At 42.3% G+C, this 26,023-nt stretch overlaps 1 protein-coding gene across 6 annotated transcripts in view; it reads right to left on the reverse strand.

The window, feature by feature from the left end:
• The window catches only part of LOC308056543 (leukemia inhibitory factor receptor-like), a 55,554-nt gene extending 32,816 nt beyond the window's left edge, over positions 1-22,738 (reverse strand). The window contains exons 1-3 of one of the 6 annotated variants that reach the window (XM_080372114.1): positions 21,148-22,738; positions 18,373-18,446; positions 144-298 (exon numbers count right to left, since the gene is read on the reverse strand). In XM_080372114.1, the coding sequence (XP_080228240.1) occupies positions 144-225 (82 nt within the window). In that variant the 5' untranslated portion in view covers positions 226-298; positions 18,373-18,446; positions 21,148-22,738. The other 5 variants (XM_080372111.1, XM_080372110.1, XM_080372113.1 and 2 more) reach the window with 5 other exon arrangements.
• Between the last annotated feature and the right edge of the window lie 3,285 nt (positions 22,739-26,023).

The following is a 26,023-nucleotide window of genomic DNA, read 5'->3' on the forward strand; positions in this document are numbered from 1 at the left end:
ACCTCCATGCCTAGGATGCTGTGGGACCACAGAGGTGATGGTTTTGGAACATACATATAGGAGGAAAGCAATGCAATTAAATGGTGTCAGTAGAGAAGCTACAAAGAAAAAGTAATCAGTGAGTTACATTGCAATAAACTCACCTATCTCTTGGCTATATATTAAGCTTCTTAAACATAAAATAGCTAGCGCTAAAAGGCAGCAGAGGCTTGAATTATTCCACATCCTTCTACTGTTGGTTTTCAAAACAGAAGCTTCAAGCAGGAACAAATGTCATCTTCCAACAAACTGGTCAGCTCTAAAATTAAAAACAAAAACAAACAAAAAAAACCCTTTAAAATTCCAGAGCTGGTACTTCACAAAGGCCACTTTTTGTTCCATCTACTTTTCATTTTCAGTGCTCCTCCCAGGCACAGCGACTCCTTTTTCTATGTTGTCTGGCAAGCAAGACGCTTGATGAAATGGCACATTCACAATGGGTCTTGTTCACCGTGAATAGAAACGTCCCCTGCTTCAGTTACAGGTTTAAGGGGGCAGGAGAGCCCACGTGTTTTCCTCCCCACTCTGCTCACTTTTCATATTGCTGCTACTCAAAGCTACAGGATATCCAAGACACTGCAGAACCAGATCTGATCACTCAGGATCACTGGCTCAAACCAGTGTTAAGTAATTATGTCTGGAGGAAAAAAACCCAGAAAAACAGAAAGAAAAAAACAAAAGGCAGCCATTTCTCTAACAAAAGGCACTTGTTGCTGTAAACCTTAAGGTAAAAATTATCTAGACTACTACATTTAATGTGTTCTTTGAAGATTAAGGGGTTGCATGTTTTTCCAAGAGAAGTCCAACTGTTTGGCGGAAGCTGGGGAACTCATTCAGGTCCACCCACACATCAGCCACCATCAGGTTTCGTTCTTAAAAAGAAAATTGCAGGAAAGCTCACCCTAAAGCCTAGCCAATCCTTCCCAAGTCCATTCTCTCCCTGCCACCTGAAAGCTCTGAGACTTGAGCAGCCTCCCAGAGACTGTAGCTCCCCTGTGGAAGGGGCCTTCTCCTGGTGACCAGCAGGAGCTGGGCCATTTTGTGTTAAGAACATAGCTGAGCCAGCCTCTCCTGCAGAGCCGTTTTGTAAAACTTCTGTTTTTTCCAGGCTACTTCTTCTAAAATTCTGAAGTAGAAAGGCTCCTGACCATGTCTTAGAAATCTCTTCCAAAGCTAGAGGTACCCCATTGTCAGAATATCAGACTTTGTCGAAAAGCCTCCGTAATTTTAAAAGAAACCTCTCTTCACTGAAGTCCTCTGTGCCACCAGGAGTGTGCTTCCTCATCCCTGCAATATGGCCATGTATTTTTAGTTACTTTTTTTTTAAGGAGTTCTCCCTCAGGGTTACAGCTGGGAATGGCCAAAATGCTCTCCTGTCCCTCACCGTTCTGCACTGTGTGAGGAGAAACACATTGGCACTATGTCAAATAATCCAAATATGTTCACAAGGGGACATTTTGCTTCTTCACCCTGGTCTGCAATAACCAGGCTGAGGGAAAGGCCCAGAGAGCACAGCACCTGAGAGAGACCCTGCAGTAAAGGGCAGTTTTACATCTGGAGGGAAGAAACACCCTTAAAACTTAACAATTGTTTTGTTTCCACCATGTTCTCAAGCCATCTGACGACCTCGCTACAAACATACTGATTTAAGCTATACTACCCGCAGACATGTTCAGTTCTTCTCTTCTATATTCCTAAACTGTAATATCCACGCTGTACAACTTGTTAAAGGCCAAATAAAGAGTGAAATCTGACAAACCCATGCTCAGGTAAAGCTGAATCAAGAACCCACCAGCACATGAAATATAATAACCTCTGTGCCATAAGCCCCCTACTGCATTTTGGTGTCTCTCAGGGTCTTCATATCCTGTCTGTCCATGTTACTAATGAAAATACTGGATGTTACAACCAGGTTTAAACTTTGCTCACAAACCTATAACTTAATCAAAAATGTGAAGACCATTCAGACAGGCCTGGGAGGTACACGAATAAAATGACTGATTTGTGACATACATGTAAATTACATCTGTTTGTTTATGCGTTTATTGTGAGTTTATGAGAAGTCCATTTCTGGTTTGCACAAAAGCTCAAAATCAAAATTTCAAGTTTTATATCTAAATCACTTGACAGTCCCCTATCAGCTAGTGGAAGCCCAGGAAAGAATGGAAAAGAAAAAGGGAAAGAACTGATGCCACTTGAAGGAGAGAAAACTGCCTTGTGAAGTTAATTAAATCCCAAAGCTCTCACTTTCTAAACTTATTATCTGTACAGGATTGTGCAAAACTTGTTTGGTCATGCCAGGTTTACAAGGCAGATTCAGCAACTATATGTATATGTGTGTTTCAAGAAAATCTTTTGCTTTGCTGAACACTCTTTCAATACACAACTTACTGAGTAGTTCCCCTAGTGCAGAAGTTTTAAGAGTAACATCACAGCAGTGAATTACAAGAAATTTGAGTCATAACACATTTTTCTAACTCAAGTACAGTTTTAATTTCTGTTTCAGAGTCTTCATGTACTTTCATGCAGAGTATGATGAGTTTCTTGTAAACCACAATCTTTCCTAAGAAGCATAGACTGCCTGGTTCTTGTCTTCTCATACACATTTTACAGCTTGCTGAAAAGTTGGCCATTTGAAGCCTCATGTCGCATAATTAAATGCCATTAGTCAGGGGAAAAGAACCCCATTTATAGGCTTGTTTTAATTATAAATTTACAAAATAATTGAAATAATTTAAAAATAGGAATTTCACTTTCTTTGGATGAAAGCTGCCTTCCATCAGTTCAAGGCTAATTTGAACAAGGCATGGAGGTTTTTCCTTAACCTGGACAGAGATGGAAAGCATGTTATCTTCAGGGCAGATGTACTCTTAATATGGAAAGGACAATGCAAGAGTCAGAGATACTTATTTAGGACAAGAGAACTCTGAGGAAGAAAAAACCTTGACCAGGGCTGGCTGGAGTGCAACAGGAGCACTTGCTACTAGGTGTACATGCTTTACATTTTAAGTCTTTATTTTTACAAAGTGGTATGAAAGAGGCCAGCCTGTGCTCTCCACCAGGAAAAGCAGCTGCAGCTAAACCATTTGTTCACCTTGAAAAACATCAGAAACAGCACATCCCATAAAATCTCATTTCCTTGGGCAATCTATACGTGTCACTTCACTGGCACTATCATTAGTGCCCTCGATGTGCTACGCAACTCTCTATACTCATTTCAAGCGCATTACTTTGTCCTATCTCCAGCTGACAAAGAACAATTTATCCTCTGCCTTGCAGCAACCTCTTACATAGAAGATGACCAATACCAGGTCTCTACTAGCTCCTCCCTTAAAACCTCTCGTTTTTTTCACCATTTCCGAGTCTCACTTTCCAGATTTCTGATCATTCCTGGAACAAGTATTTCTCCGTGGATCAAACTTGCTGTATCCTCAGCTTCAAAGTATTTCTGCCCCCTGCGGCCTGAGCATTATCAAGCACAATGAAGGAACTTTTCTAAGGCAAGCCTATGTGCAGGATGTGTTTACACAGCCCATGCCGTGTTTGCTTTCTCCCAACATTCAGACCTTGTTGACTCAATTTCAGTGTGTGATCCTGTCCCTGGTGTATAAAGCTGCCACGTAGCTGTTTATCTAGTACTTCAGACTGCAATTTCATCATCAAATGGACTGCAAACCTCCTGACTTAGCATGAGTATATTTACAGACCAAATTCATATCAAAGGCCTTGCCTGACAAGGTCTTTTTACTTTTGAAATTTTAAAATAAGGAAAAATCCTCCCATAAATCTATTCTAAGGAACAACATTGCGTGTGCATCCAAAAAGTGTTCACATGCAAATTAAGCAAAGGCATGGCAGGCTTCACCATGTAATTGCCAATATTTAAGAGCAGCTACTACAAGCAGGATTTCACAGTAACTGTTGGAAGCTACAGACATGGAGATGCCCTGACTTCTGCTCAGGGCTTTACGTTGTGCAGAGGAACTACCCTTGGGCCTGTGGTGAGAACAAAGTCATTTTAACAAGCTTTTTTATGTAAATAAGCTGAAAAAGAAACAATTAGATCCAGATTCTTCAACACTGAAGCCAATGGATGGTGGCCCTTATTTAAGACAGCTCAATACCACCTTTGGACTTTTAGGTGACTTTTAAAGACGTTTTGATGCACACGGTGCACCTACTGGTGATCAGATAGGCAAGACAGGGGAAAGTACTCCAAGCCAGTAACGTGTGCCTGGGAAAATATCTGTGGACACCATTCCTTCAAAACATTGTAAGCTGTGAATAAGGCTAAAGGTTCTGTGACAAGCTGAGAACATCAGGGCAGCACTGGCTGTTTGACAGTAACATGTTAAGACATTACCAGCCTTTTTAACCTTAACCTCTCAAAGGGAAAAACAGAAGATAACTGGTATCTCTGCTACTAACTGTGTTTCATATTATGTATTTAGCTGGTTCTGCATATCTGACCAAATGCTCTATTCTCTTCAGAGGGGAAAAAAAAAGTATTTTCTTAGCCAGTGGTATCAGATCATTTCTCTAAACATAGAAGTTCTCCAAAGCTCTGTTGTACTTATGAGTTTTCTGGTCTTCGAATGTATTTCATTGTCATGTGCTTGGAAACCACTCTGAAAACAAACAAACAAAACAGATAAAAAATCAAAAATCTTCTCGCCTGCTTTCTGCCTGCAGTCTGATCTACCAGTCACAACCCTCCAAATTTGGTTTTTAAAAGATCTGTGAATTGAGTGAGCATCAGCGGCCACACATTTATGGCTATGTTTGTGCTCCACAAGCAAATACCTAAACAGAAACGGTTACAGTCAGCTTATACAAAAGGATTAGGGAAACTGTAAGCTAAGAATACTAGATGAAACCATGACACCAGTATAAACTTAGGTATTAAACATAATGGAAGAAATATGTGTCAATAAATTTTCTCATTACAATTTATTTGTTTTTTTCTCCACAATTAAACGTATCATCATAACCATTTACCACCAAATGGAACACTAAAATCTCTCAAGGAAAATTATTATACAGCACATCACCAAGAAATTGTACAGCCTGATGGCAGGCTGCATTTTTGGCCATACTGAACACCCGTCATCCCAAATACAGCCAGGTAGAAATGCCAGTGCTAAGTATGTGTCTAGATCAAAACCTTATTGTTAGAAGAAAAATTATTCTGCTTAGCAGGTGGAGAACTCTCATTTTACTTGTCCCTGCCCAAAGATACTAATTTAACCTTCAAAGTGAAAGAAAACATGTCTACGTTCCAGAAAAAAAGGAAAATATCGAATTACACATCCTACAACTGCCAACAGAAAGCTTCCAAAAAAATTCCCCTATCTGAAAGGCCATGCCAGAAGTACACATTTCTGGGAAACCAAGCAAATTGCCAATACAGCTGACAGTAAAGACAATGAACACAGAAACAGAAGATGAACTGGCTTTCTTTAGAACAGCTTTGCTGATCCCACAGTCTTCAGTCATTGACTTTAAAGCTAGCTGAGTAATAAAACAAAATGGAAGTAGAATTAATAATATTTATTTGAGGGGGTCTGGCTGTTTTTCAAGAGAGTACATTCTTCTCCCTCCTTAAAAAAATTCCCAAAGTTGAGACAAAAATCTCTCTTTAGTAATCTAAATCCAGGCTTTCCCTCTCTGTTTTATAACATGGCACCATTCCATGTTCAAAAAGATTCGCAGGACATGAATCACTAAAACCCGTTTATAAATGAAAGCTGAATCCCATTTGGGAATCTGGCTTTCCCCAGTTCTGAGGAATTAAAGATTCTGCTATTTCTCTTTTTGAAAGCTGATAAAATAATTCAAGTCGTCTATCTGCACCAAATGCACTCTCCCAACCTGCAGTGGAGAATAAAGGAGCAAAGACAGGGTGTTAAGATACTACACAGTAAATATGCAGGCATGCACAAGGCCAAATCTTTTGTCCTATGAGACAAACTTCGTTTTGTTGGGTTTTTTCCTGTCAAGCATCAGGAGAAAAATCCCCTCCTCACTGCTTCCTCTAGCTTCCAAACAGCAGCATCACCTCCAAGATGCTGAGAAGCCACCCCAGGTACGCTGCAGCCACCTCAGCCTGCTTTGGCTCCACAAAAGTGCAATGTCAGCATGCTACACACAGGCTCAACACAAGGATCAACACTTCAACAATTCATTTCCAAAGGTCCTGGCCACAAGCACCATCTACAAAGGCAAGCATTTTGGCAAGAAACATTACCAACAAGTGCCTCCCCAGCTGAGTAAACGTTTCACCTGGCTCATAATCTAAGGGCAATGTGCAGCTGCATCTGCTTTCCAGTATTTCGAGTTCTTCCTTTCCCCCAGTCCTAGGACTATTAAACACTATGGGAATACAAATAAGCAAGTTGCAGACTGGGAGAGCTGGTGCGTACTTCCACGTAGTGATTAGCAGGAGAAGCACCATCACTTGGCAAAGAGACAAGAGAAAACCCTTTGCATGGTATTTCCTGACCTGGGGAGGGTGATGCATGAAGACGACATACAGGACAAGGATCAGAAAGGCCTGAAGTAACTTGCTTAAGAAATCCATGAACAAGCACCACAATTCAAGGGTGATTTTACAAAAGCATTTAGGACCTGTTGGATAGCACAACACACAGGCACACAAAAACTGAGACCCTTAGGACTTGCTTTGAGAAAGAAAGGAAAATATATAGAAGAAGCAGATATCAAGATAGTTTAATCATAGCAATGGAAGTAATTTTGAGAATGATTTGGAAAGTAAAGTGGAAGACGCCTTCAGGTTACTGATGTCAAACAAAAACCACAAAACAAGAACAAGCCAGGTGGCTTATGAAGAGACGTAGGAAGAATATCCCTGCTGGGACAGCCAGGCTGGAAAGAAAAAAGAAGCACAGTGATACTGAAGAGGCAGGGCAGTCAGGCAGAGCAGTGGACTGAAAGAAAGGGCAGAACAAAGCAAAGAGACTGCAGGAATCGATGATTTATTTTTACCACAATTAAAACTGAACTTATTAGATGACATTTTTGTTTTTTCAAGCTAAATACACATTATGCACGCTTTGCCTTTTGTTCTCACTGAATTATGCCTGTTTTCAATTAAACTGTATGCTAATTTGGAAACTGTTAGTCCTACTGGCGTCATTCTCCACACATTGCCCAGCATACACCATACATGAGTGGTCCCCAAGCCAGACATTGCATTTGATGTTCTTAGCGTGAGGTTTCCAGAAAAACGACGCTTTGAACAGAAAATTGTGTGTCTGACTCCTGAGTTTGGAAATCCTTGCCCATGTCAATTAGCCACTGAGTTCATTGTTAAATACAAGCACATCCATCCCTACTAGGAACACAGCACTGCACTCCAGATGGTAACAACAGAAAACAAACGCTTCTGAGAAAAGCAGTGAATCCTAATACTACCAAAAATAGACTAAATATGTTTTGGGACATCTGCAAGGCTGTTCACGATTTACTGTTGTTACATATCAGGCAAATGGTATTATAGATTACCCCCTAAGCCTTATTAGATGTCAGAGAAGGCACACTAGAGAGGCCTGGACTGCAGTCCAGTAAAAGTTGACTTTACTCTGCAGCGATTTCCTCAGTGGGATCTCTCCATCCAGCTGCAGAGTTTTGTCAAGATTGTAAGGACATAGTATGCTGAGAACTCACCTCCTCATTCTGAGGGAACTGAACATGGGCAGCATGTTCAAAGGTTACCGCAGGGGTAAGAGGACAGACCAAGCATTATCAGATAAACCCAATTTCCTTAGGAAGTCAGCTCAAATTAACAAGCACAGCTTCTCCCACAGAGGTGCAGATGGAAAACACCTAATCATCTGAACAAAGCAAAGGGGTGAAGGTTAAGGGACGCCACTGGCCAAAAGCGAAATGTTCATATTCTAGGATATTGTGCTGCACAGGACAAGGAAATGGCTCCAAGTCATTTACACACCCGTATATTAACCCATTCAAAATTTTTTTTTGATGCATACTACAACTGGCAAATTACTACTGCAGTAAGGTGAAGGATTCAGCTTATGTGTTTGCATAAATCTGACACAGCTACACACATTTCCTGATATGCTTGAATTCAGTGATCTCACGGTCGACAGACTTCCTTGAATTCTTGTGCTTTGCAACGCAGCATGGAACAAGTACATAGAGCAAAGGCACACAAGTCCGATTACTTCGCACATATTAAAAAACCCCATTATCATACAGGTACAATGCACAGAAACAAATGTACCCGCATTTTTTGCAGTTTATAAACCTAGAATCAAATTAAAATACACAGAGAAGGTTTCCCACTTTGCCAGTGCTTGCCGTCTTTTACTGACACATAACTGAAATAAAACACAAGCCAAATATTCCAAAGCATATTCCATTTTTTAGGGGGTACTGTTCATCTCTGTGTAGTTCTCAAGATAGTTTATCTTCTGAGGAAACCATTTGCCCACATTGTCAATTGCACTTTGCTCATTCTGGTTCAAGGGCTAGACCATGTCACTCAGACTTTACAAAGAGGGCTGCGGGAAAAAAATTGCTGTTCCCTAGAAAAATCATGTTATCTACATAATTCTGTCCCTGCCAGTTCTCTCCAGCTCACGCATCCTTATGAACTAATAAACATTAAATAAGTTGACCTTATTAATGAAGGAGTTTATTTTCCTTAATTTGGTAATGTCTAAAAACTTACTTTGAACTGCATGACCTTTAATATTCTTTCCATCACAGGAAAAGCCTAATTGGTTTTATAAGAGAACACTGATAATTACTGAAACAATGCCAAGTGTCTTTTATTTAAACCACTGGCAATGACCTGAGGGTTGGAATCCTTCACTGTTTACAATGAAACCTGTGGTATTCAAATTATTTTTAAGGTACAATGAACTGAATCCAAAGAAAGTCTGACTTCATGTGTACAAACAGCATATAAATAGATCAAATGCTGAAATGTGGCTTTCACAATAAATAATATATTGAGAATAATGAGCAAAAGTTATGCAATATCCTTTTAGAGTGAATGTAAGGAATGAGAGTCACTTACGAGAAACAAATTGATTGTTTAGTAATCGAGGGAATGGCCAGCTCCTGAAACTATATATCTATACTTTCTCATAAATTCCCATTGTATTAATCTTTCTTGATACTGTAAAAGCTTTCATGCACCGCTGTATTTCCACTCTTTGTAAGTACCAGACATGTCACATGAAGACATACTGCAGCATGTTATGATGTGTAGCCTACCCTTCCACCGGGGCGAGCAAATGCTTTCCCTGGTGCTTCACTCCCAAGTGGGTACTCAAGCCCTGCCACTCCCCTTCCAACCTCTCCAAAGAAGGAAGGTTTGCAATGTAGTACGACATTATCAGAACAAATCTGCCCATGCATAATTACATAGCAGTTAGCATTTATTTCTTTCATATACTGTTTTCATTATACCTTATTTTCCTCCAGCCTTTCATTTATGCATATACATCCGTATCCTCCTCGTAAGGCAGCAAAGTGCAGGAATTAATCTTAAGTACTCAGAAATACAAATATTGACTTCTACAGTTGATAATGCACCAGAGCTGGTCTCTTTCCTAATTAACTTCAACAGACCCAAGAGAGACCACTGCCAGACTATGAAGAAAAATACTAACTCTTGCACTTGCGCATGCATGTAACACAGACACAGCTACTGGAAACTGACATCCTCCCACATGCACACCCGGTCATGGTACCAGCACCCGCTTATGCTCTTGCTGCTCACAGCCTTCATTGGAGCCATGGACCCAAAAGACATGCAGGCACAACTAATCCAGTTGTCTGAAGCTAATACCACTTACTCCTCCTTGTCTGCTTTGCTCCTCTCACAAAGGTTTCCAGGTCTCTGCAAGGGACCTGGGATCCACTTGTGGATCAACTCTCACAGCAGCACAGCTAGCAACCCAGTGCCTCAACATAAACTGATTCATCCATATTATCCTTTCTATCCCTCTAATAGACTTTGACACCTTCAAAATACAGACAGCCTCAGCTTAGTTTTAGTGTACTCCTCCTTGTTACCCCCAGCTCTACAGTCATGCGTCACTTCCTTAATTGTATTGCCCTAACTGAAATAAATCACTTACTGCAATGCCAAAGGCACAAGATATAGTTGGATTACAATGAAATTAACACCTGACTTTCCATTTGAAATAATTTAGGCTGAATATTCAGATTAGGCAGAACATTGTTTTAAAACAAAACATATAAGAAAGTTCATATTCTGTTTCCAATTTCTGCTAAATTACTTCAAATCCGATTCAAATAGACTGAAATCTCTCAGCCCACAATACTGAAAAAGATTCAGAATACTCCAAATGAGAAGTTTACATCTTGTCTGATGGCTGATTCTATCTTAGAAAGTTTCTAGATTTTGCTTGATGTAAATAAACTAGCACCTCTATAGGTATTTCATGGAAGGTCTTAGAATGGAAAATTCCGCATACAGTACTTTTCAGAGGGATCAAACACCCAAGCAAACTCTGCACCATTAAAATAATGCTCAGCAAAAGGAACGAAGCAACGAAAAGCTGAATATTTTTAAACAATATGCAAGATGGCTAGGACCCATATGTATAATTAATTTTTATTGCTGTAAAATAAAGCAACGCTTTTCTGTCATTCCTTTTAGAACTTGGAAAAAGCAGTGAATTGAGTCCCTGTAAATAACCCACCACTAAGTGCTGAGCCAGCAGTGTCTGTAAGGCTAATGATGCCGCACCTCATTTAAAACTGAAAGCAGCTCATAGAAAATTGAGACTTCTACTAATAGGACGTAGAGTGAGTCAGTTCCACAAGTTTCTCCTGACCTGATTCACACTTAGAGTTAAGAATACAAAGCAGAAATTTTCAAAGCCACAACTAAACTTAATCTCACATCTTCACATCATTTTCACATGACCATCACTACATCATTGCTAACTTACATCTGCCTCTTCCCCCTCAATACTTCCTTAAAAGCCAGATTCTTCTCATAAAGATTTCTTTTTTTCTCTTCTCAAAGATGACTATAAAAAGGGGCTACGCAGAGGGAAAAACAACGCTGGATTTTACACACACAACTCCTTCCAACTTTGCTATCTCTGTTTAACAGGGCTCTTCCTTCCTGCTATTATTAGTAAATCTCATGGTTTACTTCTTTCAGTATTGAGCGGGCAGATGATGTACAAAAGAAGAAGGGCTTCTTACTCACTACCTTCTGTCACCAATAAATCCTGTATTCCTTTGGAAGGTTGTTCATCACATTTTTCATGCATTGTTGCTGATATGTTTAACTTTTTTGTTTCACAAATCAGCAATGAAGCAGCCATTGTTTCCAAAGTGCTGAGCAAGGCCAACTGTGGGAACAAGAGACGTGCGACAATTCTCAATGGTCTCTCTGGTGGCTGCACATTGAGGTGCCCAGGCACAGGGAGAGAAGACAGGGGCAAAGGGAAACCTAACTGCAGAGAAGAGAGAGTTGATTGGACAACTAACATTTTGCTGTAGTTATACGAATGACACGTTCTGCTTCAGTTTATTTTTAGCTTCTATTCCAGTATTTTCTTCCTTAGGAAAATTTCTGTTCTTTATGCATTTAATCAGGTCCACCCAGATACACAGTTGCGTGCATGACTCACAAGGCCGAGCATCATTCTTTTAAGCTTACCTGTCTAAATCCAGAGACCAGAAAAACCTCTAATGTAAATTTCATGGTATGAAACACCAGTGCCTCACTTTTTCTTCCTTTTGTGTAATGCTCTTCTACAAAAACTTGTGCCGATCTCACTGCAAAGCAAATCATTAGAAGCCACATAGCATTTAAATGTAATACCACCTCAAACATCTCTGGAGAGTACTCCAGTTTCCACATTTCTGCATTTTTCCATATTAAAGAGCTATATACTGGATCCATACAAGATCATAAATGCTAAACATATTTAGATGACAATGCGTATGTCTCAGGAACATAAATATATGACTTTAGAATAATATATACAGAAAGTCTTTGTGAGCTACACTAGAAGAGATTAAAAAGATCAGAGGTACATACACATATTAGGAATACAAGTGACAAGTGGGGTTTTTTTCCAAATAAGAAAATTAAAAATAATTTAAAAAATCTGCTATCATTAAAGATGTAAAAATTAATGCACATTACTTCAAAAGATGAGATCAGCTGGAGGTAATTATTACCAGTACTTGTAAAATTCTTTAAAAAGTGATCAGTTTGTTAAATATCTGGGTTTAGACTGCAGCATCTCATACACCTTAATTCTCAAGTCCCGTGAAACAAGCAGCTAAATGCTATCAAGAGATCACCTGTACCCTCTGATGAGAAAGCATTTCAAAGCCATGGAGTGCTGCTCATGACTAACTAACTGCTGATTTATGTAAGATAATAAGCCTCAGTAACCACATACATACACACATTGCTCCTGAATTTGCAAACGTGTAGGTATACGACTAATTTTATCGTATGAATAAAGGTACGCATAAAGTTACATTTGCACCATTGGCAGGACCGCCGCTGCAGGAGCCTTGACAGGCTCAGTCCTTAGTCTTCCATACAGGAGAGCTGAATGCTGAACTGGGCAGTCACATCAGGTACCTGAAGTAAAAGATTCATACATAATCCATTGTGAAGAATGCTACGCTAGAGGATCACTCAGAAAAGATCTGGAATTATAAACATACTTTCTGTCTTTAAGGGCGTACAGAGGAAAATTAACAGTTTTGCCAAAAACCTGTTAGTGACCTAATTCTATGGGCAGCTGTCGCAATGCTGAGCACTTGCTCCCGTTTCTGTCTGCAGTGATCACTGTCCAAACTCCAACCCAGAGTTACCTATTGGTTAGCAGGCACTCATACAGCAGGGCAAAAGGATAATAGGCAAGAATCTAACATTTTCCAGGATAAATTCTCCACATACTAACACCAGCTGCACCACTCATTAATTGAAACATGGGGAAGCAACCAGAAAACATTCCATTTTCAAGGTATCAGCTGTCACAGCTCAAGCGAATAAATACATAAAAGTCACTGAAAATAAAAAAATCCTTGCAACTTAACACAGATAAAGCTACCTTACAAAAGCACTCAATCCAACAGCACAAGAGAAAAACAAGCCATTCATTAGCAGCGGAAATGGTTTAATCCAGTACAAAGTCGATTTGTACACAGGATCAAACTTGGAGCAGTTTGGGTTTGAGAGATTGTCTGTTGCTGCAAAGCCTAAAACAATGCAACTATTTAGTTCAACGAGGTTACTTGATCACAGTTCTCAATTACCTACACAGAGAAAGGATTTAAACACAAACAACAATACATGAGATATGAAAGTCAATGCCATGGAGTAGACCTCCACCAAAAAGTGCACATTGTGAGAAGTAATGCTAATTAAGTGCTGGCAAAGCTCTTCAAGGATGGGATGAACAGATTGAAATAAAAAATAAAATTGTACACACAACTAAAAGTATTCTAAATATGGGCTCAATACAAGTCTTCCCATATTAAAGTCTTCGGTTCACACTACACCAATGTCAGGCTAGATTAGCATAAATCTTGCATAGATTTCATGCTAGTAAGCATTTTAATGGTGAAAGAAGACAATGTTCAAGGGACGAGCCACAGATTTTGAGGTAAGATAATAAGGGTCACACGACAGCTTGCTGGATTTACCTCCAGACTGATCCTGTCATTTGAAACATAAGGCAACATTTGGTCAAAAATACCTTCTTTCAAAAATTTCCTAGCATTGTGAAAAAGAAACAGGCCGATCACATTTAATTTGGAGGAGCAGGCTGTTCTATATTGGGAATCGTGACAATGCTATTCTAGCAGATGAATTATGAGTTACGTGCCTGGAGATATGTACACTAAAGACTTCTCATAGCCATGACCTTTGGAAGACTGTGGAGCAGGGGGAAGGAGGGGAAAAGGAAGAGGAACAGGTAGACTCTAGGGAACAGATATTATTATCCTTAGAACCAGCAGGTTTCTATGCTAGCAGAAGTAAGAGTTTGACATTCACGTCCACCTCACACACAGTATTCCAGTGCTTGCTGGACATAACTCAAGACAACGCTGAAGTCTACAATATAAATAAATCACATTTTTGTTTTCTTTTTTCTCTCTCCTCCTCCTCTATCTGTGCCTAGAATTGAACATTAAAAGCTTCTCTCCTTGGTTTTAGCTCCAGAGTAGCTGTAAAACCTCAGAGGTCAAACATCTCTTTTGCCGCAAGTGCTGAACTTGATCCAAAACATGAAATATTGTGAAAATTAGCTGTAGTCGGAATACTTATAACATACATTCACCTTTGGGCTTCAGAGTCTGCAGAAGCCCCACCTATAATACTGACCACTATAATTTTCTTCTGAAGTTCGTTTGATTTAAGCAGCATTTTTGCCCTGCAGTAATATTAAGACCAATTATTTGAGAAAGATATTTTGAAGCTCTGTCCTCACTGATTTTATAGTTAAGAGAGGCCATTAGATCACCCAGTTCAAGAAGGGCAAATCCATAGTCAGCCATACAAACAGGGTTACATCACATGATGTGCAGCACTGCTGTCTTGGTGCAAGAACTTCTGGGTGACCACGTGAAGTCCTGTTTGGAAAGAAGAAGGGCTGCCAGGCTACGGCAGGTACCACCAGACAGCCCCAAAGGGCAACTACGTGCCCAGGCCAGCCCCATGATGAGCCAAGCCTCATGTACCACTTGTCCAAATCTCCCTCTTCTCTGGGCTCTCTAAGACATGTGGGACGTGATCTGCAACTCTCAAACTTGCTAATAATTTGAAATGCAGCTTATTAAGTTACAGAAAGCACGAATATCAGAGATGCTCAAACCACTGTGGTGGACTGCAATGTGGAAGTATCCTCACTCTTTGCCTACACGCTGCAGACAGACTCGCCTTTATAATGTTCGGGACCAACGTGTCCCAGCGTGGACCAGACCACTTTGCAGCAGGGGGTTCAGGTCATCACCTCACTCCAAACCAACTCTTTCTGTGCTTCTACATTCAAAGTAATGAAATAAAGTAGTTTGTAAAGCTTTAGGCTGAAATGTGTGGCAAGCCCAAGGGCACAAAATGGTGGGTATTTGAGGGCACAAAGCCATCTGGGATAGAGCTGGCTTGTCCTGCTCACCATGCTAGCCAAGCTTGCCATAGATTACATCCACAGGTCCAGAATAAATATTTAACCATGCTGTCTACTCAACTAAGCTTGCACTTCCTCTTGGAGGGAAGTAACTGATTTATTCAGGGAGCAGAACTAGTTTAGATGGATGGCTGAGGCGCAGAAGCAAAACATGGACATTTCTGAACCAGCTCGACAGTGTAAACCACCTTCAAACATCCTTCTTACTTGTAAGAAGTTTGTTTTATTATGTTTTATTATACCTTTATTATACAAAAAATAATGTTTTATTATACCTTTAAGCAACTTGTGCAATAATGACAAAAACTATGCAAGCATAAGAAGCATTCTAGCATACTTTTCCGACAGTGTTTATCACCTAAAGAAATCATACAAATACCTTGCTTTATTTAAATTTCATGATTATGTGCTACAAACTACCAGGTTACCTTGATACAAAGCTATCAGAGTTCAGTCAATATTACAAAGCTGTTACCAATGCAGCTATAGGTACACAGCAAGTGCAAATATGTATGTCTATTTTAGGAATATACGTATATTCCAAAATACAGTGTTTTTGACTGATGATCAAAATGCAGTAAGCTATACAGGCAGAGAACACTGGTATAATATTGCTCATCAATACAGCACCATCCAAAAACAAATCAAAAACCCGCAATAATTCTCTAACCAATGTTATTGTTCTCGGTAAAACCATTTGGCTGGCAAGGAAAATGCTGCAGCGTAAAAGCATCCCCAAGAAAGTGCTGCTTTATCTACTTAAGACCTGAGGAAATTTCAGGGCACTGAGGCCGGCTTTTTGGTTATGCAGAAAGCTGCCCCTGAATTGCTGGTTTTACAGGTGAGAAAGGAGACCCTGCTCCCTGACAGGTATGCCCAGGAGAGGGGGAAGACATCTGTCTCTCAAGTGCTCCCCTAACACGCAGCACAGGCTGCCCATCCTCTGCTGTGGGCTGTGCTGCGGGTCTGGTTTTTGGCAGGGTAGGAAGCAAGGCAGAAGGAGCAGGGAATTGCTACAGTGCTGTCCTTGTTTCCATGACATGTGCTTTTAGAACTTGCGCTCCCTGAAGTAAAAGGCATAATTTGGACTCAACAGCTGACAACTCAGCAGTTCTCTGCCTGTGGGATAAGGGAAAGCTGCTTCTGTTGTAGCAACAGTCTTTGACCTCACTCCAATGCCCGCTCCAGAGCGTGCAGTGAAAGGAAGGGAGACATATGCCCTTCAAAACCTTACACCCTGACCAACAGTCATACCAATGGGTTAGAAATTATTTTTAGGTTAAGCACTTTCTGCTTGCAGTGAAACCTGCTACTAGGAGTGATTCCAAGAGGCGGCAGCAGGGAAAGGCAGACAGCAGCAAAGCGGCAAAAGCCCCTGCTGAGAGTTTCTGGTGCTTGCAGGAAGCACAAGGACCATCTAGATGCACAGCAGGAGGGCTCACACAGTCTGCAGATTTAGGGATTGCAAATTTTCCTGAGGAGGGAGGACAGCAATGATCGGCAAAAAACCTGATGGTGCATATGAAAAACAGTCCCTGAATATTCTTCTCAGTGTCAGATCTGAACATCCAGATACCATTATTCAAATTACCATCTGCTAGTTTATAGCCAGTAAGGCAGGCAGGCAAAGAACACGGGAACCTCTGTGTTCGCTCATGATCACTATCCTAGCTGCCCCTACACCCCTCAAAGGCAGGTAAGAAAACAGCTCTGGCCATCCAGGAATTTATATGGCCCCCACCACCACTGTGCTAATGACTCTGGAACCAGAGATCCACAAGATTCTGAGAAATGAACCCTGAAGACATTTAAGCACTTATAAAAACTGTACTTTTGATGCTTAAAACTAAAAGAAACATGTTCCAAAATCCCATTTAACTGCAGCTAAGTATTGGGTGGGCGGGGGAGGGAAAAAGAGAGGTGATGATAAATTTTGTATGCATCAGCATGCACAGGCGCACAGTCTCATCTCTGACAGGGCCACAACACCTGCCTGATGCTTAGACACTCAAGATTCACGAGGCAATTATTCCCTGCCTGTGTCTGCTGATAAAATGTGTGCAGAACCACAGAATCAGGTTCCTCAGAAAAAGCAGAAGCCATTGCTTTTATTTAGACACACAAAACAAAAGCAGCAGTGGTGCTCCTTTTCAAAGGCAGCGCTGCCACCGCAGCACTTGCTGGGACATGGGAAACACCTCCAGCCACCCCAGAGACTACTCAAAAGTAACAGATGAGTCAGGATAGAGACCTTTCCAGACTTTTGTAGGTGGCATTTCTCTCCACGGCTTAAGTAACCACTGACTTGGAGCAGGACTTCATGTCCTTGTGAGAGGGCACTCACTAGAAGCGAGAGACCATGGGCTCCAGGTCCTGCTCCCAAGGATTATTTATATCTTTTATATTAAACTGCTCATGGAATGAAATACATCAACCAGCTTTGGGGCATACAGCACAATCACCTTTCAAGCACTATGTAGAAGTAACTTATTATTCTTGGTTTTAGACAGAACTTTTATCCCTAACTGTCAGAAAGGAGTCATAACTAAATATCAGGGGGAAAGTTGCACCAAAACGTGAATTATTTCAACTAATTCTAGCTAGTTATGGTAACAGGAGTAAAATCTACTTACATGCCTGTTGTCCATGTTTCCCTGCATGAGAATCAACATCTAAATCAGAGCAAGAGGATCCCCTCTCAAAGAGCCACCAGTATCTTGCTTGAGTCCTTTTACCTATGCGAGTATCTTTAAACCTCCCTTATAAGACCTTTTCTTCTACTGCTAATTAACATCCCCTTACCTGAATCATCTCTGTATTTCAACATCAGTCTGAACCTAAGATGCCAGTGTTTCTATTGCAACTGTGTCCCAGGTCAGTATGTACTATTGAAAATGGAACAAAACTAACCCCAAGAAGTTTCCCGATTTCTTGTTTTCTCTTCCATTATTTAAAAGCTGCCTTTCAACAGCTCAAATAAGCTCATTACAAGATAATATAAACTATTATTTAAAACTGTATCAGATCATTTTTTATTTCATCCAACAAACGTACCATCACAACAGGAATTGCTGGATTTAGCATCCTCTGCATACCTCTGAGCTCTGGCACACAGTGTTAAGTGGGAAAGAACTTAATTTACCTGGTCCCATCATCTATTGGGTCATCTGCAGAAAAACACAATCCATCTGGAACAGCTTTGTGATGCAACGTACTCTGCAAGATAGAGTCAGTATTTATAAACATCCAGATTGTTTAAGACTGCCAGACACTTCCTTTGTGAGGTACCATTTTCTCTTTCAAGTGGAATTCTTCCTAAGATTCTGATTTTAAATACATCTTCTCACATCACATCTCAAGGCAAAAAACTTGGTGCCAGTAACTTGCTGCCAGTTGGATTAAACAACCTAATATTCATGCCCTAAGAGAGCTGTTTCTAATAGATTTACAGATTCTGTTCCAGCACTACCTATGCCTATCAATACATCCAGATTTTTTTGGAATGTTCACTAAAGCCCTGAGCTGACCGATGTTGAAACAGATGTGACATTATAGCCATACTTCATAACCTACCATGCACCTGAAAATTAAAGTTGCATGAATTCCCTCCTAAAGTAGCAGCAGCAGCTTTGCCACCTGTGAAAGTAAGTTTCTCTCTTTCTTGGACAGCATCTCCACGCATATGGCTGTTCCCACATATTTCTGACTTGCCTTCAGCAAGTCTGAGAGAATGCCCTCACCTAAAGGTTAAGTCTCTTCCTTTCCTCAGCACACCTGTAAAGGGATTTTGCACAATCTAATTCATAGATAGTGATTGCCACTGGTGGCTCAAAGTTACTAAAGCAGTATGTTTGGAGAATGCACAATGGAAACTGTTATCACTTAATAACACTGATAAAAGTCTGAATAGGTGAAGCAGTGATAAGATGAAAGGATGCAAAGACTAAGTAAACAGAAAGCAAAATCAAACAAAATCAGGTGATCTATTGGCTGCCTAAAAGCTATACTCCAAACCAGCTCCAAGTTAGTGATTTTTAAGCTTTCCATTTGTGGACTTCTGCAACACTTTCTAGTTTAGATACCTAGCCCTGCAACCTACTGACACTAGACTGTCTTGTCTTAGTATACTCAGCAGACCTCTCAGAAGTAACCTGCAGACCCCTATGCAGGTAATGACAAGCAACCCACACCAAGCAATACCAACCAACTACAGATAAGGCACAGCTCGGTACTACAGATCCACTCGTGCATTTGCTTCTGTCTCTTCTGCATCCTAATCCTTCCCCTCATCAAACGTAATATTTGGTTTGATCTTGATTCATATTGGGACCAAACCCAGGAGACTTCTATGTGCATGCTTACCTTTGTCACCAAAAAATAAAGAAATCAAAGCTTATCTTTATCACCAAAACCGTACAGCATACAATGGTTGAGAAGTTAAGGACAAGCACAGACTTTGTGCAGATCAAGGCATTCATGCAGTCTTCCTTCCAGGACGTGCAAAGCTTTATATATAAAGCACATGTGCACTGATGGATCTACATGAAAAAACATACCATCTCTGCTGGCATTGCCACATGCTGATTTGAGAGGGACCATGGCATGGCATGGACTTTAATCTTCCCCACAGCTACTAAACCTGCTAAGTCTGATTAACAGTCTGGATTCATGCTGTGGAGTCGAACTAAGCCTTTAAGAAGAACTTAAAGAATTCTTTTCCAGTAAGGAAAAACGGCAGAACGGACTTCCAGGTGAGATGTCAAAGGCAAGTCACACTGCCTTACTTAGGTAACAGGCTGGGTTTCAAACACAGCAGGAAAATACCCAGTGCCCATGCTCCCCCGAAGGGAATTTGACAGGACACGGCCAGCTTGATTATGCAATATGAATATTTGACTTATTTTTGCAATGGAGGTTTTATGTGTGAAAGTCTGTGGAAAAGAATCAGAGACAATTCCTGCTCAACAGCTCACAGCTCTCCCCGGCAGTAGATGATTACAGTACCTATCCAGAGCTTTAGTCCCTTTTACAGCAAAAATCCCAAGGATCCACTAATGATAACAATTAAAAACCAAACAAACGACGTATATCACCAATTCCTACTGAAGCAACAGGCAGCGCGCCACCAAAATATGCCCAGTTCAGATTCACTTACACACGTTGAATTTCAACAAGGGAGTGACGCTCCTTCCAGAACTACCTCGGAGGCTTAGAGAGATCTTTTTTAAACACAACCTCTAAACACATTAGAAATTCAATCACTCAAAATAGATACAGCAAGCAGCCACTGCGCCGGTGTCCCTGTACAGCCAGCACGCTCCCAGGCGTGCAGCACGTCTGGATGCCCCCCGGCTGCAGAGGGGGCTCCGGGTTCCCCCTCCCGAACTCCCCTTTTCTGAAAAGGTGCTACTCATTTTAAGAAAAAAAATGAGAAGCACGACAGGAGGCGTAAATACTATTTACCCGCTGCTCAGTCCTTGCACCAACCAACCTGCCGGCCAGCAGAACGAGCTGTCGACAAAACACAGCTTCTATCCCAGCCGCCGGCTGCACAGGAGCCGCCGGTCTCCCCCCGCAGCCCCGGGGCTGCTGCGGCTGTCCGCGCCGCACCGGCCCCGCGCCCCGCCGCCGCCCGCCCCGCAGCCCCGGCCGAGCCCCAGCCGCAGCGCCCGCGCCAGCGGAGAGCAGGGAGGCGGGCGGGGGGCGCGGAAACTCCCCGCGGCCCCGCCGGGTCCCGGCCGGGCTGCCGCCCCCCGCTCGCCCCTCCTCGCCGGCACCTCCCCGGGGCGGGCGCAGGCAGGGATGGAGGGGGCATCTACCGCCGCGCCCCTCGGGCCGCCCCCTCCCAGGTGCGAGCGGAGCCCCGCCGCGGGGCCGCCGCCGGGAGAAGCCGCCCTGCCCGGGGCCCGGCACTCACCCGCCGCCGCCTCGCCGTGCCCGGCGGCAGCCTCATGCCGCGGGGGGTGCGCGGGGCTGCCCGCGGCGCGGTCCGGGCGGCCCAGCTCCGGCGGGCAGCTGTGCGCAGCGCCGACAGGAAGGAGGGATGGAGCCGTGGAGGAGGGAGGGATGGAGGAGAGGGGCTGGCGGGCTGCCTGCGGGAGGAGCCTGCGCCGCGCACCGCCCGGCGCCGCCGCCACCCCCGGCCCTGCCCCTGGGGCACCGCTGCGTCCCGCCGGCCGGCAGGGCCCGGGCTGGCCGCGCCGCCGGGGCCCTGGTTGTAACGGGCCCGAGGCTACCGAGCGTCTCGGGCCTGCGCCCGCCCGTGGCTCGCTGCCGGCTGCGCTGCTGGGCTGCCCCGGCCGGCGGCTCCTCGGCGTCCCCGGCGGGCCGTCCGCAGCCAGGCGGGTGAAGCCGCGCAGCTCGGCTGGTCGTTCCGGGCCCGCTCCGTGGCACGGTCAGATACCCTTCTTAGAAAAGCATCTTTAATATCTCCAGCACTGCCAGCCCTCCGGGGTTCGAAGCAGTGGGCCTGGCCCTCCAAACCCAGGGGAGATTCTTGATTCATTTTATCTTTGTATTTGCCTCTAGTTTTTGAGGTCTGGGACTTGACCTCCAGCATTTCTTTGAAGCCACAACAGCTACATGCCAGCCTCTCTTTTAAATGAGACTTGAAATCCTCACAGCCCCACAGTCTCAAGGGTCAGGCAATTAAAAAATATATACCACGAGACCCGTAAAATCAGAAGAGCTGGCAAGCCTGTGGCTCCTCTCTCGTTCCCCAGTAAACCACAGCAGAACGGGCAGAAAAAGTAACTGCTTGGTTTCCCTCGCATTTTTCTGCCTAAAGAGGTTTTCCTAGTTGCTGCAGATTGTTTTTCTCAGAACCTAGATGATAAAGAATGACAAATATTTGTATGGAGGTCTTGGGCCAGACTTGTGTCCCATCTTGGCTAAGTAGATGATGTCAGGTCCCCAAAGCCGGAGTCTCCTGCCATCCTGCACATTCCCTGCTCAGGCTGAGTGAATAAAGCCTATCTTGTAGAGAAGAAATCTCCCACTGTTTCTTCCCCTCTCCAGTGTTTTTGCTCAGGCAAAGAGATTTGAAGCTTCAGTAGGCTAGCAGGAGGTGCATGAACCTTGTGTTTAGGTCATGCATTTGAACATGAGCTCAGGTCTCTTCTAGCTCAAAAGCGTGCTTGACTTCAGGTCTTGTGTCCTGGGATAGTGGTCTATCTGTTGACCTGTGTCACCTCCTCAAGAGGAGGGACCGAGTCTCCTTATACACCTACTGTTCTTGGGAAAGAAGAGAGTTTTTTAAAAAACAGCATTTGGACAGAAACTCTGGGCTGTGAATCCGAAGCAGAAGATGCTGTCTTCTCCTGATGCACATTGAAACATTCATAAATCCAAGGATGGACAAACTTCAACAGAGTTCTCTTGGGGGTCTTCTATCTAGTAGGTTTAAACAGTTACCTTTCCCATACATCAGTCAGCTCTTCACAGTCCCAGATCTCTCTCTACTGGGAAGGTCTGCTAGAGAGCTAATTCTGTAGTCTGAACTTCACTTCAGGCATTCTTCAGGCAAAAACTTCACTAAGACTGTTTTTGCATTTAGTTCCCGGTTCGCATTCTAGCCCAGAAGCAGGCAAAACACAATGAAACTGGGATTATCCATAGCACCAGAAGGCTTGGGGAGAGAAGATGGCTGTTTCATTGTATGTGACCCATCTAAGGGAGGACTCCCTCTGCCTTTCTCCATTTCCAGACCCCAGTGATGGGAGCCTGGTGCCCTCCTAGAGGGTCTGCATCCGAGCCTCAGAAGGATGCTGTTTGCATCTGTGCCACAGATGACAGCATCACAGATGCAGGTTTCCATCCACAAAAGTGACACAAGAACTTTCGTTCAAAGGCACTGAAAATGTTAAAGGAAATTGCACCACTTTTCTTTTTTTGCAGCTTATGTTATTTCACCTCTAGTAAAGGCTCACAAGCATCTCACTTGTCAGGAAGCCCTGTATTATTTACATGGTACCATGTGTACCATGAGTAATTGAAGAAGATCTGACTCATTTTCTATATGATGAAATCAAGTGATAGTAATTTTTAGTATTTTCTGTTTTTAATTAGAAAGGCAGCTTTCCTGTAATTCACAGACATTCCATACAGAAACTGGGGAAAGACGTGTGAGCAGGTTTATTTTATTTCTAGGCAAAAAAATGCGGTTGTGAAATTAGAAGAAGCTGCCAGGAGAAATCAAAGGTAGGGGTAGTTCCCGAAGTTATTTTAAGGTTTTGATATTGTATTAATGACTCAATTTGTAATGACTCAGTTGTAAGTTAAGAAACTTTCTAGATCTGATGCTATTTAAGACAAGTCTGTATAGTACAAGTGTCAGCGTGATAAAGCTACAGATGCTTGATGTCAGTTATCCCATTTTTATAAAGTGAAATATTCTAATTTTAATATGTGTCCCCTAGACAAATGACTGGTCTAATTACCCTACGACTTCTGATCTACAGAAAATAGGCTGTTTGTGCATGCTGTCTTATCATGAGACCTTCCTTGTAAAATACCATAGCTGCTGTATTTTATAATGAAACTTATCTGCATGTAGTACCTATATGCAGATTTTGTTTTGTTTCCTGCGTTATCTCAAATTTCCAGAAAGCTGAAAGTCAGATGCTGTGCATGCACACTGTGTCTGTATGCACTCAGAGTAGAATTTTGTCATACATTTTAACAGTAGCAGGGCCATGCATTTCAACATCCGTGAGAGAGGAAGGCTAGTTCTAGTTTATCTTAGTTTATCTCAGTACTTAGCATTACTTAAAGAACAACATATCTGCTGTCTAGGTCAGAAAAAAAACTTCTTGGGGTATGTAAATTCCAAATGAAAGTGAGAAGACCGGCTAGGACATTTTCATTAATGAGAGTTTCCTGGAGCCATTTAGTCTTGTATTTAAGGGTGTGTTGGTTATTTATGGCAGAGAAAAGGAACGGATGTGTTGATGTTCTGGAACTTTTCCTTTGTGCATTGTTTCCCATTTCACAGTTGTATTTGGCACCCACTTTCCTCCAGCCAATAAAGACTATTAAAGAACTTCCTTTGCTGAGAAGTTGTGTGCACATTTTACAAACCATACAGTTTAACCAGAAGTGTGAGAGGTAGTACTCCTACCAGCATTTACAAACACCAGAGGTTATAAATATATAATACTGCCAGCAAAGGTCTGCCACTGATTCTTTTTATGGACTGTTTATTTCAGTTTTCTTATTAAACAAAGAAAAAAAAAAGAGAAAAAAAAGAAAAAAAAGGGAAAGAAGAAAAAAAAGGTTATAGAATACAACCAACAAAACAAATTTGAGTCTGACTGAATATATTCAGGAAAGCAAATAGCAAAACTCACACTGGCTGTGATAAGAGCAGGAGTAGCCTCTGTTCGTGCCAAGAATAACCTCAAGTACTGTGGATAATACATGTGTTTTGGTGTGCTCGCAAAGCAGCAGCTCTTTCCTATGAGGTCTCAGTGGAAGCATCCCTGTGTTGTCAGCTGGCACAGACCTATTATTGGAAAGGAGTACACTGACCCCAGAGAAATAAACTCTCTGTAATTAATATTTTTCAAATATAGAGAATTTTCTTAATCATTAGGGACCTGTGCCTGTAAACCCAGTGACATGTTGGCAATATATTGCTAAAGGGCTTCAAAAAATTCCCTGGTCTTTCCTGTCTGCAGGAAAACCGTATGGTCTATTGTGGTTTTTCTGTTTGCAGGGAGAAGCAATGAAGGACTTTGATCTACTGACCTGCACTAACTTAGATAGTGCCATGAATTTAAAAGAAATGGAAAGAAAAATACCACGTGCCAAAACCAATTAAATTGAAGGCAGTTGCATTCCATTTACTAGAAAATATTCTACCTCAGATGCCTGAAAAATACACAGTGTGGAAACACTGGATTCACTACCATTAATAAGACCCTTATGGTGAGCAGTAAAGGTAAGGCTTCTCCCATGCAGTCCAGAGATGCTAGCAGGTGGATCTCACTGCCAGGAGCTGGCCAGTATCGAGATCCTAATGTCCAAGTGGTCTGACCAGGGTCATTTGTGTGGAGGACAGAGTACAAGGGGCACCACCTGTTGAATCCTCTTCAAGTATGTTGGGCCTGTTTTGACTGGCAGCAACAATTTTTTTAGATCAGGTCTTTTATATCTTTCTGACTCAAGCAGTTGTTATGCAATGATTTTGCCTCAAACCTTTGCTTGCCTTATCCTCCAGGAACCTTTGAAAAATTTCTTATTTCCTCATTTTGCCATCCTTATGGCTACTGTCTGCCTTCCTCTTGGGAAGATGTTGTCTGAGCCCCTGTCATCAGATCGTGGTTTGGGAGGTGATGAGTTGCCTGTGCTATGGCTTTATCAGAGCAAGGGGACTGAACTTCTGGTCTTGTCTTGTGGTGTTGAATGTAAACATACTCTGCACTGTTCCTTGATTTGTCTGCTGTTGTTCATATCCATCATGTCCATTCCTTCCACCGTTGTTCCAGGTGTCTTCTGAGGATTCCACATACAGGCATTTCCATTTGTACATCATTCGGATGAGTCTTAATACTTCAGTCACAAATGTCTACAGTGGCTACAGTAAACTAATGCCTGAGAAGGGACCTGCTGCTGAAGTTCCTCTGCTAAAATGACCTGCATGCTGTAAACTGATTAACAGTTGCAGGCCTGCTTCCCAATCTAAGTATTTGTGCCATCCTGCAGTTAATTACACTGGCAGTGTAAAGTTCAGCACATGCTTATTCATCATGTTGCATACATCCCATTGCTGTGTTCCATAAGTAGCATGGGGT

The sequence above is a fragment of the Falco punctatus genome, assembly GCF_963210335.1.
Source record: "Falco punctatus genome assembly, chromosome: Z".
NCBI lineage: Eukaryota > Metazoa > Chordata > Aves > Falconiformes > Falconidae > Falco > Falco punctatus.